Source organism: Ammospiza nelsoni, chromosome 1 (genome assembly GCF_027579445.1).
Source record: "Ammospiza nelsoni isolate bAmmNel1 chromosome 1, bAmmNel1.pri, whole genome shotgun sequence".
NCBI lineage: Eukaryota > Metazoa > Chordata > Aves > Passeriformes > Passerellidae > Ammospiza > Ammospiza nelsoni.
This window is the reverse complement of record NC_080633.1, coordinates 35,681,576-35,694,860: the sequence shown is the minus strand read 5'-3', so window position 1 is coordinate 35,694,860 and position 13,285 is coordinate 35,681,576. Positions and strand designations below refer to the sequence as shown.

Here is a 13,285-nt window from a genome sequence, read left to right as displayed (position 1 = left end):
GCATTGTGGGGAAAATGTAGATTTAACCTTTTGGGGAAAGTTTCAAGAGCACAGTTTAAGGAAGAGCAGTTGCAAACTGAAGTGCCTTTTTCTTTGTTGAGTGGAACAAAGCCACTGGAACAGACATTTTGCTATTCTCTGCAGTCAAAGGAAGGGTTTATTTCCAGACCCAGATTTATTACTGACTTCAGTTCGCTGCAGCTGGCCAAAACACCTCTGAAATGGACAGCCTGCAGCAGTGCATGGGAATGCATGCATCTCTGCTCTTTCATGCATGAAAAATGGCACAAATTATCATTTTCTAAAAAGCCCTTTACTACACATGTGAATTTACTGGACTGTTGGCATTTTCACATGTGGGTAAATGTTCTGAAGAGTGTAGAGGTGAGAAATTTGTTGCACTGCAGAGTTCTTGCAAAGGCTGTAGCATTGCAGGGAGTGTGGTTAGTGTCTGAGGCAGATACAGTAACTCTGAAGGACTATAGGTAAAAGATCTTAATAAATCTGGATTATGGCACTAAAAACCCCAAGAGCCCCTACAGACAGATGGCTATGGCTGAAAATCTTGCAGGCTGCTGAGTCATTCTGTGTCTCCTGGTGTGTTGAGGCACCTGTGCATGGAGGTTTCAGTCACTGCAGAGCCTGAGAAGGTATGGGGAAGAAGCATGACCTGCAAAAGGAGAAAACATGGAGGGGCAGTGGGGGAAAGCTGGGATGAACACAGGCAGGAGACACGGTGAGAACAGAGGATTCTTGTAGATAGGGGTTTGGAGAAAAATCTTGAGGCCTAGGTCTGCTGCTGTAACATTCTGTGACTGCAAGATGATGTTTCAAAATTTCAACTGAGAATGGAAATTGAGAAGTGGAAAATCAGGGTGTTCTCATTCTGTCCTGCTTGGGTAGAGGAAAACGGACGTTTAAAGTAAGTAGTCTGTTCATAGTGACTGCTAAAGCAGTATTACAGCCTTCTTCCTGAAAATGTACCTTTTTGATAGCATTTCTCCCTACCTGGCAATTGCCATGCCTGATTAATGCCTCTTACCATTCTCATTTTCTAGCTAGGCATGTTCTTTCTGAATGTTCATTGCTTAAGTAGAAACTATTAACTGGGATTTGTGACGTGCCCATGTCAAATGTCAGGGGCCATTTTAGGCCAAATTGGCTTGTTCAGGCTAAAATCCTTACCTGAGCTCCAAGCCATTGAACACTCAGGAATGTTTTCCCCCCTCCATATAGGTGACGTTTCTGCACAAGCTATGATTGATGTCCTGCGTGACAAGGACAGTGGTGTCTGTGTGGACTCTGAATCTTTCCTTACTACAGCTAGCATAGTGTCTGTTCTGCCTCAGGACCCTAGTTTTCCCTGTATTCATTACTTCACTGGCACACCAGACCCTTCAAGGTAAGCCACAGCACTGGGCTCCCTGGGGTGCAGAGCAGTGATGGGCTCAAAGGTAACCAACAAACCCTGCCACCCAAACTGGAACATACTTCAGGAGTGTGTTCTAACCAGAAATGTAGTCAGTGCTCTGAGATGTGCAATCTGACAGTCCTGTGTTACTGAGCTTCCAGGGGAAATGCACTTTAGGGAGGGGCCAGGAATTCCAGTGTAGTTGCGTTCCACTTGGAAAGTTGTTGAGATGAGTTGAGGACTTCCCAAGTCACTTCTTTTGAACAGGCAGGTGCAAAACTCCAGCAAATGAAGTGTTGTGAGAGGGGTTGTGTACTCCAGGTAGCTTCATATGATATCAAAATGTTAACACAGCAAAACATCTGCAAGTTGCTGGGATCCCAAGCATGTCGTTTATTCAAGGGACAATTTCCAGTTGGTTTACATGGTGTCCTCTCTAGCTGAAAGTAGCTGAGAAGATTAAGGAACTCATGGGCCAGATCATCAAAGATTAATGAATTATCTTGTGTTTTAAACAGAATCCACTTGGGATTCACAGAAATTAAACTAAACCCATTGCAATTGTTCAGGAGATCTGCCACTTGCATTGAGGTAAAGACGTTATGGGGAGAAGAAAATGGTGCCCTTGAACAGCTGTCATTCCTGTCTGAGGACTGGTAGTAATCATTAGGTTTTACTGAGGGCTGTGGAAGTCATCCATGCCAAAGGGACTTTCCACCCACCTTGCATTATGCAACTCAGACTTTCAGGGTTAAGTGTCAGTTTTAAACTTGCTTACCCAAACTTTTCTTTGACTTGATGCAAATCCTCTGCAATAAAAAGGAGCAAGGCTTCAAATTATTTGTTGGGATTTCTGTCCATTTGAAGGTCAAAAACCTGCCTCCAAAGCCTTGTTTAGAGACCTTTCTTGCTTTATTCGACACTGTAATGCATTAAGAAAGAAATATTTTAAATGCAGCTAGTGAGTCACGTAAATTCTTAGTCAGCAAGGCTTTGTGACACTGATGGAAAGGGTTGCAGCACTGAACCTGCTGACGGTACACAGGCAGTGGTTATTAATTGTGTGTTGCAGAAGTCTTCACTTTTGGCAGGTTCTTCACTGCAGAATGCAGGGTGCTTTGTTGTTCTGTATCTAAAGAGAAGGAAGGCAGTTGTTCCAGTCACTTGCCAAAATCTATTTTCAGCTTCTCTGGAATGAAGATTCTGTATTGATGGGGTTTTTTTTTTTGTGTCTCTTAGGAGTTTAGATCCAAATTCAGTGTTAAAATAGTTTGAGAAATGTCACAATATTGGTAGCCATGTCTTCCCCCAGCTCTTGAAGTAGAATTCTAAAGTGCTGCTGTTGATATGCAAAATCCTCTGATATCGAGCAAGATATGGAATCTTCCCTGCTCCATGCAAGTGGTTTTTTTTTTCCTGATTTTAATAAAACTTAAATCTGGAAAGAGGAGGAGAGATGCCAGTGGGAACTGAGGAGAAAAACTGATGTGAGGCCGAATGTTGAGATTTGTTACAAAAAAACTTGGAGGAGAAAAATCAATGCTACTCTTCTAAAGAAGTGGCAGAGCTGGCATGAGGACACCAGAAAATCTTATAGGTAAAGAGGGTAATAAGTTTTTGCAATAATTGCCAAACCCAGTATCTTTTAAAGCACATAGATTTGTTTTGCTTGACCAGTACCAAGTCTCTAACCTTACCCATGCCTAGTGTAGATGAATTACCTATGCTGCTCTGTAGATGTTGTTTTAATATAACACGGTGAACATTTCAATAACATATATGAAATGTCTCTTACTACTGCAAGCAGTAATTCTCATTTCTTTCAGGTCCATATTTAAACCCTTTATTTTTGTTGATGATGTAAAATTAGTACCAAAAGTGCAGTCTCCTTCTTTTGGCAATGATGATCCTGCTAAAAAGATACCTCGGTTCCAGGAGAAGCCAGATCGTAGGCATGAATTGTACAAGGCACATGAATGGGCCCGATCTCTCCTGGAGAATGATCAGGTAAGAGCTGTGGCACCTGGAATTAATGAACTGAAGTTGTTGGAACCCTGAATACTGAGATACATGGCTTTCTGTGCTGAAAGGCACAGACTTTCAAGAGAGCATTACATTTGACTTGAGACTATGGAGAAGGCTCCTAAAATTGAAGGACAACTGAGATTATAGGTGTGTAGTTTGAATAGAAGTCAATGTAGATTGCCAACTCCATACCTCAGTTCACAGTCACTGAAAAACATTCTCTGAATATTCTTAGAATCCTTGAGAGTTTAGCTTGAATAATGATGCCCTCTGAAGGACAAACTGTTCTGCATAGTTTTTGTTGTCCTGAGAGTATAGCTCTGTTCCATTACTTCTACAAAATGAAAAGTCAAACTGTTAAGCTGATTATCTTGTTCAATCCCCACTGTGCATAGAGTCTTTTTAGTGATTAGAGCACTGGATGCTAGTGCAACATTATATCAGAATTATGTGTTAGGAAGAGGGCAGGAGTGTTGTGATTTAAATCATATGCTGCATTAAGAACTACATAGTTTGGAAAGGTGTTTTTCTTGAAGGAATAATTTGCACATGACAGTTTTGCAAGTCTTGTGTTTTGCAATTTAATGCATTTCTGTTAATTTTAACTGAAATGCTATATGAAAAGAAAGGACACTTTGCAGTGCTGTGCAGTACCTACCCGAGGGCTGAAAACCTTCCATGGTAAAAACTTAGTGTTGAAGATCTCTTAGGCAATTAATTTTGGAATAAGTAAAGTCAGGAAGGGGATTATTCTGTATTGCTTTTCCAAATGGTTGAGATAGAACTTTTGGTGTCATTGGGCAGGTAGTTCAACAACTTCTCAACATTTGCAATTACAACTACAGCAGTAAACTGGGTAAGTGGTTTTAGGGAAGTGAAACAGAAGGAAATATGACCAAGGCACACCTGTCAAGCTTTTATGGGTATTCAGGCAATTTGTACAAGACCCTCATGTAGTTGGGTTGAACTCCCACAGAGGATTGGCTTTTCTACAATTTTCCTCTGTGTCTATTTGCATGGGTCAGAGTCTTGCTATGATCATAACAACATTCAGAGACCTACTCACTATTGATAAAGGAAGCTATGATAACCTCTGCTAGTACAAACATTATTTAAATGCAGTTTGGGCTAGATTATTAATTTCTTGGAATGGTGTAATTTAAAATCTGTGGCCTCTGGTAACACTGTTTTAGTATGCAACTGGCTCTCATATCATTATGCAAGATGTTGATTAAGGGAAGACCTGGAAGAGGCATCTTAGCATCTTGTGGACTCGCCTGGTGAAGTCTCCACAATGTGACACCAATAGTTGTGGTAGAAAAGAGAATGCAGTTTCCACTCAGGTTTCATGCTATAAAACCTGCTCATCCAAGAGCCTAAACCTTAGATGAGATGCCCTACTCTTTCTGGACAAAATGCTGAGGAAAAAACCCTGAAAAATTCAGAACCATCACTCATTCTAAATGACTTTGGTTTCCCCTGAAACTCAGTTTTGAAAGCTGCAAGCAAAACAAGCAGCACTTCTCCATTAAAAAAAAAAAAAAAAGAAAAAACAAGGAAAAAAAAAAAGGTAGAGTTTCAATTACATTTGGATAAAATGAGATTTTCCAGGAGTAAATTTTCTAGAAAAACAAAGAGCAGTAAGTCAGAATGGCACACAAGACCTCCCTGGGATCTGCAGTCTTAATACTGTTACATGACACATCATTTCAGATCTATTCATCATCTTGCAGGTGTTGACTTGAGAGATGCACATACAAATACCACAATCTGTTCAAATCTTAGGGCTTCCAGTCTTCTCACATAGTTCTGTTAGTGGGATTACAAGCTTAAGAACTTGCTTTACCTCTATTATATGTACAAGCCTTGTATAATTTTCCTCTATCCATCTTTCACCCTCTTCCTTTTTTGCTTTAAACTTAGCAACTCCTTTTTGGTTATTTTTCTTAATGCACAAAATGTCCAGGACTGTTCCTTTAAGCCTTTGGCCATCCAAAATAACTAATAACAGAAGTAGTTTGTACTTCAAAAGGCTTTTTCTTTTTAAAAATATTTGAAATTCTCTCTGTAACAAAGAGAGTAAAATGTTTTAATGAGCCTGTTTTCTGGTTAACTGAGTTTGGTTATTTCATGCCTTTAGGATAAAGGCCAGAAACTGATGAGGATTATGTTAGACCTTGAAAAGCAAGGTTTAGAAGCAATGGAAGATATCCTTTCTCGTACAGAGATTCTGGATCCAGCTGAAGTAGTGGATCTTTTCTATGACTGTGTTGACACAGAACTAAAGTTCTTCAAATAAAGTAAGCAAACAATTCTTTAGGTACTACTCTACCAGTGAATGTGAAATGTTGGACCTGATTCTGAACCTCCTCCTCTTTTACACTAAGCTGAGGATGTTAATAATTGGTTTCAAACCCATCTTTCTACCTGCTCAGCTTGTCTCCAAAGTCCCTTTTCCCTATGCTGCAGTGCAGGTGATTTTTTTTTTTTCAATTTCAGTCTTGCTTGGCATGGATTTTCAACAAATTTTCTCTCATTTCAGCTACAGTGGCTATTGTTAGCCTTTTCACTGGAAGACTGCAATGCTCTTCAAGCCTTGAAAGAAAGTCTTCACACTTGTGATTTTGCAGGAAAAAACATTTCTAGAGGAAAAAATGTTACTTGCTAGCTGTATCTGGTTAACAAATTGCTTTCCTTCGTCCAATCTTGTGGTGTTCCTGTTTGTGTATGTATATAGTGAAAGGAGAAAGTCACTGACTGGTCCAATTACTGTGTGCATGCTGGCTAATTTAGTACAGAATGTTAAAACATGTATGTTGGGCAACCAATTAAAGTAAAGATTTAACTTCATCAGGCTAATTGCCATATTGTCATTGAAAGCAATCTGGTTTTCCCTCTGTTGCTCAGGACTAGGCTTGCAGCAAAGCTGACTTGCATTTTTCTCTTCTTGCCACTTCATACAGAATTGAAATGGTAGAGTTGAAATCACAGTTTGAGACGGGAAGGAAGGTAAGTCCTGGCTCTTGACCTTGTTGTGCTGGCCTCATATGGCCATATCTGGTTGCAGTAACTCAGCACCTGACATTATGCCTGTACAAATTATCAGAATTCAGTCCCCAGGTTAAGTTCTGCCCTCACCCTCAGCCAGCTTGTGTTTGCAGTGCACCTGGCTGCTGCTCCAGAACTGAGTCCTGAAGTACAGAGCCAGCCTGGATCTGCAGAGATCTACACATACTGGCTCTTAAGATGCAATTAATAATGTGTCAGATTTATATACAAGCTACAGATTTGGAATCTTTTAAAGGAATAGATGCTGGACATTGATAAGTACCTGGCTATTCTCCATCTTTCTGCCTTTGTACTGCTGAACAGTTCCTAGTAATCTCTGCTGTGAGCCACATGGCTGATGAATCCATTAAGTACCAGTGAGTTGCTGGTGGGTGTGGCAATCCAGCTGGTTAGGCTTAGAAATGGCTGTCCTTACATTAGGTGCTTCCTTACATTAGGTGCACTGCTGCAGCATGCTTCCCTTCCTCCACAGTCCTACAGGCAGACCTGCTTCTCATTGTACTTTCTTCTTGTGGAAGTGAGGTAGGGCAAACACTGAGAATTAAACCAGTAACCACCGTGTCCAGTGAAGATGGATGGTGGGTTTTTTCATACATGAGGGTTGAAAGAGGACGTCCATGTCTTTAGTAAGTGGAAGTTAACATATGGAGTTAAAATCCTTCACTGTTTGAGAAAATGGATGGTGAAGAACCACAGGCTTCTGTATTGAGGAAGTAAAAGCTCCTTAGAAAGCAGAAACACCTCAAGTTGAAACTGTAAAAGTTGTGCATCAGGGAAATAAGTCATTGCCGTATTGGCACACTGCATTCTCAGGATTTTTAAAATGAAATTGTTCCATTCAGACTCATTACTTTGGTATTGCCTTATATGACAAATGGCAATTGGACAAGAAAACATGGGGCCTTTTCACTTACAGAAAACAAGGAAGAATATATTTTCTCTTAAGGCCTACCTAATAATCTCCCATTCACAATGAAATCCTCCCATGCTGCTCTATCCTAGGAGCAACTCCTGTGTCTAAGTATTTTAAACTGTAGACAATAGAAGGAAATATTCAAGTAAGATCCTTGAACTTTAGCTGCTCTGTGTGGCAACCAGAGGAGGGGCTGACTGCAAGAAGCACACTCGATTTCAGAAAGTATTGGGGGGATGAAGCCCACTGAAAGAGAAATGTGCGTTTTCCAGCTGCCCATAACTGAAGTAAATAGATTTCCCATGAAATCACATCTCCTCATAGGAGTAGCTGGCTATTTCTGCACAATTAGGGAACTGGAATAAAATGATTGCTCCAGTAAGAGGACAAAAATTAGGATGTACTACTTCTCACAGTTATTTTGCACGACTTGGATCTAATCTTTGAGAGCTGGGAGGGAGGCAAGATGAAAGAAGTGAGTGCTCCTGTTTAGAATATGTATCTTATTTGCCTGTTTCTTAAGAAAGAAGAAAGCAACACTTGCAATTATCTCATGGGCGTTTATGTCCTTATGTGGAACTGCTTATGTGACAGAATGAATAAATTGTTTTGAGCACAGCGATCCAGGTAGTAATTTTCTAATAGTGTGTTGATTTTGCTTTAGTTGTATAGTGCATTTAAAAACCAAAAGCAGCTGTGGTACAGCAACATGGCTGGGTGCAGTCACTAGAAACCAGAGCAACTGCATGGTCTTAGTATTTGCAGTGGTCTTGAACAGAGGTGTGTCTCAGTGGAAGGGCACAGTGGCACTTGTGGGATCAGCTGCCTCAGGATGACAGCCAGTGTGATCCTCTGTATCTCCAGATGCTTCAATGGATCTTGAATGACGAATGTATGGAAACATTTCAGAAATGCTAGCAAACAGGCACAGGATTTCTCATTTCATCCCTGAAAGATGTTATTTCTAAAATACCCAAACCATAATAAAAAATTGAGTTAAATTTTCTTCTCCTTTATATATCTGCTGGCAGGTAGTCTAGAATTAGTTTTAAAACCCTTAGGAAGGTACTTACTACAGAGCAGTACACAAATTCCAGAGTAGATGAGAGCCAACAATAAGCCACTTTTAATAATACTGTAACAAAATAGTTTTTAAAACAGCATTCAACTTTTCCAGTTGTTCGAGAAGCAATGTAGATGTAGACCCCTGTTTGTTACTACATTCATGCATATTTATCAAGTAACTACAGTAAGTGACACTATTGGTCAAAGCATCCCTACTTTTTTTTCTTTTTTTCTTTTCACATGGTGTACAGCAAGTTATCACAATAGGCTAAAAAAAGACTAATGTTGATTTCTTGGGAGTCCTATGGGTGAAGAGCTTCTTACCCCTACACCCTCTCACACCATGAATGTGCATGTGTGGGAATAGTTACAGCATAACTGAGCTGCTGTAATAACAAAGAGAAAAGCAGGGATGTAAAGATGCACTTACCTGTCTTTTCCAAAAAATTTTGTTCAAAGGCAACACCATGGGGAAAGATCATCAATGATCTATAACATTATTACACCTCTAACTGAGGGGAATTGATGGCAATTATATAAATTAATGCCTTAACTGTAATAGCCTGGCTGTTAGCACCAGACTCACCCTGGAACAGCAGTATTCTTTTTCAGACTGGTGAATCATAGAATCATTTATACTGGAAAACAACTCTTGAGATCATCTAACCCCGCTGTTAACCCAGCACTGCCAAATCCACCACTAAACCATGTCTCTGTGATGCTGGGTGAAGGCTGACCTAGAACAGAGACTAGACAGAGTTAAAGAATAAAGCAGGTATTATTAGAAGGCCTCAATGACTACACCTTGGGAAATACACCCAAGATGAACCCAAAATGGTCACAAAATGGATGACCAGTCATGCGGTCTCTCACTTTTATAAGTTCTGATCCATTAGCATACTGGAGTTAATTATCCAATTATAGCTTTAGATTATGAAGTCCCATCCTTGTTTTTCTCTCTTCATTCCACTGTTGTTTATACTCTTGGGCCTGAAATTTGGATCATTTGCCCTTGGTCCCCAGAACCAAGGGTCCTTTGTCTACCTATTCTGTGAAGAGACCTTACTATTCCCTAATATGAAGCTCAGAATTACGCACTAAAGCGGTACAGAATCTGAAAAATGTAAAAGCTAAAACCTGAGGCATCACCTGAGTGCCGTATCTACAAGTATTTTAAATACCTGTAGGTATTAAATGGTGACTTCACCACTTCCCTGAGAAGCCTCCAATGCCTGACCACCTTCCTGGTGAAGATGTTTTTCCTAATATCAAATCTAAACCTCCCCTGGCACAGCTTGAGGGCATTTCTTCTTGTCCAGTGCCTTGTTACTTGAGAGAAGTGACTGACCCCTACATTGGTACAGTATCCTTTTGGGTTACAGAGAGCAATGAGGGGCCCTCTGAACCTCCTCAAGCCAGCATGTTGTTGGCCTTCTTGACCACCTGAGCACACAGTGGCCCCTGTTTAGCCACTGTCAGCCAGCACACCCCAGTCCTTCAGTGTCAGGCAGATTTCCAGCCACTCTGCTCCCAGAAGTGCCTTAGGGTTGCTGTAACCCAGGTCCAGGAACCCAGAAAAGCTGTAAAAAGGGGAATAAAAGGGTGGTTGGGATTGAAAGGGATGGCTACAGGTCATCTGGTCCAACACCCCTGGCCAAACAGTCACCTACTGCCAGTTGCAGAGGACAAAGTCCAGATGGCTTTTGATTATCTTTAAGGAGTGAGATTCTACAAGTTCTGTGGGCAACCTGTTCCAAAACTTAGTCACTTGCACACACTTGACAAAAGTGCTGTCTGATCTTCTGACAGCACCTCTTGTGTTGCAGCTACCCATTTCCTCTGGTTCTGTCACTGGACATCATTGAAAAGAGTCTGGCTCCATCTTTATACCTCCCTTCAAATATTTATATTCATTGGAGAGATCCCCTCTGAGCCTTCTCTTTTCTAGGCTGATCAGTCCCAGCTCTCTCAGCCTTTCCTCATAGGAGAGATGGTCCCAGCCCCTTCATCACCTTTGTAGGACTGTCTCTTCAGCATGGCCATGTCTTCTTTGCACTGGGGAGCCCAGAATTTGGACACAGCACATGTGGCCACACACCAGGTGTGGCCTCACTACTGCTGAGCAGAGGGGAAGAATCATTCCCTGACACCTCCCTGGCACCACTCCTCCCAAGGCACAAGAATAAGGGTAATAAATGCTAGAAATAGACATCTTAGGACCAGATTTGAACGTCTGTAATCCAAATACCTTACCCAAGGTCTGAATATTAAAAGCAGTAGTTCAAGTCTTGTCTGCTGCTAGGCTGTTACTTTTCCCAACCAACTCTATTTGAGACAAGAACCACTTTGGGGGCTGAGCGTTCCACGTGGTGTGTTTTGGACAATGAACCTTCACTGCTAGTGAACAGTAGTAGCTCTAAAATGTAGGTTTTGGACCCCTCATGCAAAGGCTTTGTAATTGCTGGGTAAAGGCAATCTATCACAGAAAAGGTAAATCCCCACTTTGCCAGCAGGAAAAGACAGAACATGTGCCCTTACATATGCTCATCACGGCACATGCATTCACACACACCATTTCTTCTTCTTGCTTACAGCACAGCAACTTCCTTTTCCTCTACTTTGGAAAGGTTCTGTCATCTTTGTCAAGTCCACGACCATCCTACCCAGCTGGGCTTCTTCAGACACTATCCTATAAGGATATGTAATCATTAGGAGGTAGGCTCATTAGCAGCCACAGCTCCTTGGCATCTCCTCTTCAAGCTTCATGAAAAAAGGGTTGTGGGCCCATCCCTTCATGAAAGTGACATCCTGCTGCAATCTGAGGCCAGGCAGAATGGAAGAAGTGAAAAAACATAAAAACAGACTAAAGATAGCATATTAGTTTGACAGTTCATTGAAAAAGATGTCTAAATAATAACTGGAGAATTTCCAAAAATTATGATGGAAGGGGAAAAAAGAACTACAGGCACGTAGCACAAAACATTCTGAGGTAACATTGTCAGCACAATAAGAATGAGAATTGTTTCAAGACTACAAAGAATTTAAATTTTATGCAGCTTTGCTTAAAAAATATTCACCTATATACAGTAATTTAAAAGCCTGTACTAACATTCCTGTAGTATGTAGGCCAGTTCAAAAGGTATAATTTATATTGTTTTACAGTTTATGGAAATGTTAATATTGCAGTACTTGTGACTCAAGTACAATCTATCACTGCAACAGGGACCCCTTCTGTCTTATATAATATCTTGATCTTCTTTTTTAATACTAGTCCAGAGAATATCAGAAGACTCTTCTCATCTCACGTGTGTTCTTAATGGAGGATTTTTAGAGGGATCTGTAAAGAGATAGGAGAGATTTTTAACAGGGATTTTTGGATGCAGTTATGTAGCAGAGATGCTGCATTTATCTGCTACCCCTGGTATATACATATATATGTTTACATACATACACACACATATTGCTTGTGCTCTGCAGCCCTTCAGTAAAAAGTCAGAATATACAGCAGACAATTTAGCATTTAGCCTGACTGAGGCTGCTATGAAAAGTCATGCTAAGTACCTTAGCATGGAAACAAAAGAAAAAAGGTTAATTAAAGTTGGAGATCTAATAATACAGAAAACTGGGTTTTATAAAAAAGCAGAATATGGGCATGAGATCTTTTGGCACTTTAAACTACCCATTTTCAAAACTGGATAGCTGAACTGTTCTTACAACAGTGACCTGATTCTAAGTTGCTAAGTTAAGAAAGGAGGAAAAAAAATAAAGCAAGGTTCAGCCATTTATCACTTCCTGACAAAGTTCAGGTACTAAGTCTCTTTGTTATTCAGGTGTGTAAAACACCATGCATAGGATTCAAGTCACAATACATAATGGAAGACATGGATCAAGTAATCTTTCTCAGTGATTTCACAAGTTAGTGAACAAAAAAAAAATCAAACTCAGTAGCTGCCCAAATCTGTTTTTCCAGCATGACTGTTTTTAACATCAAAACTTTTGCAAATTTACCTATCTGAAAACATAGGCTACATGTCCAGCCACATCATTTATTTTTACCTAAGACTCTAAAGTAACTAAGTGCTTTTCATTATATCTTTAGTCCCTGTTGCCACTGTGACAAATCTCATTCTTCTCTATGCCAATACCAGCAGTCCAGCTATGCTAATGCTGGTTCAGTTCTTTATTTTGCATCCCCATTTTTAAACCTCTTGATAATGATCAGATCTTTCCATGTTTACACACTTACCTCTGGGTATCTTGCTGGGATATGTTTTGTGAAATGGTTTGAATTCATCAGGTGGGGGGAAATCTTCCACAGAATGGAAAGTAAATTTTGATTCAAAGTCATCTGGGAAGTTTCAGGGAAACAAACATTAGCTGATGCTGGAGAGAAACTTAAAACAACAACAACCAAACAAAAATACCCAAAAAAACCTCCCGAAACCCCCAAAACCCAACAATGTTGCCACAAGTACTTTCTATTAAAAATGTTGGCTTATTTCCTCCTGAAACTGATAGTGGCTCATTCTATTGAAAACATCTTGATGACTGCTTCTGGGAGCCATCCAAGCTTTTTGCCTTAATTGCAATCACTGCCTGCTGTTAAAACTGAAGTTAAGTTTCTGTCTGCTGTTCCACTTTTCTGCATTGATGGTGTTATGGTAATTGAGGTATTCATTGGTAGTTTAAGACATGTAGCTGTAAACAAAAATGGATGGCCAATTTATCAGACCACAAAAATAATTCTTACTGGCTGTTGCCCTATAGGAGTGAAACCTCTAAATGTCCATGATCTGGTTTGA

At 40.3% G+C, this 13,285-nt stretch overlaps 2 protein-coding genes across 6 annotated transcripts in view; one reads left to right on the top strand and one right to left on the bottom strand.

Moving 5' to 3' along the window:
• SCRN1 (secernin 1) overlaps positions 1-6,286 on the top strand; it is a 37,836-nt gene extending 31,550 nt beyond the window's left edge. Inside the window, exons 6-9 of the mRNA XM_059488732.1 lie at positions 1,237-1,402; positions 3,238-3,418; positions 5,577-5,736; positions 5,979-6,286. Coding sequence (XP_059344715.1) covers positions 1,237-1,402; positions 3,238-3,418; positions 5,577-5,735 — 506 coding nt within the window. The 3' untranslated portion in view covers position 5,736; positions 5,979-6,286. The remainder of the gene's footprint in view (positions 1-1,236; positions 1,403-3,237; positions 3,419-5,576; positions 5,737-5,978) is intronic.
• A 5,074-nt stretch (positions 6,287-11,360) lies between these two features.
• WIPF3 (WAS/WASL interacting protein family member 3) overlaps positions 11,361-13,285 on the bottom strand; it is a 34,804-nt gene continuing 32,879 nt past the window's right edge. For all 5 annotated transcript variants that reach the window (XM_059477154.1, XM_059477179.1, XM_059477163.1 and 2 more), the window contains 2 exons: positions 12,730-12,831; positions 11,361-11,820 (listed from right to left, as the gene is read on the bottom strand). In XM_059477154.1, the coding sequence (XP_059333137.1) occupies positions 11,780-11,820; positions 12,730-12,831 (143 nt within the window). In that variant the 3' untranslated portion in view covers positions 11,361-11,779. The remainder of the gene's footprint in view (positions 11,821-12,729; positions 12,832-13,285) is intronic.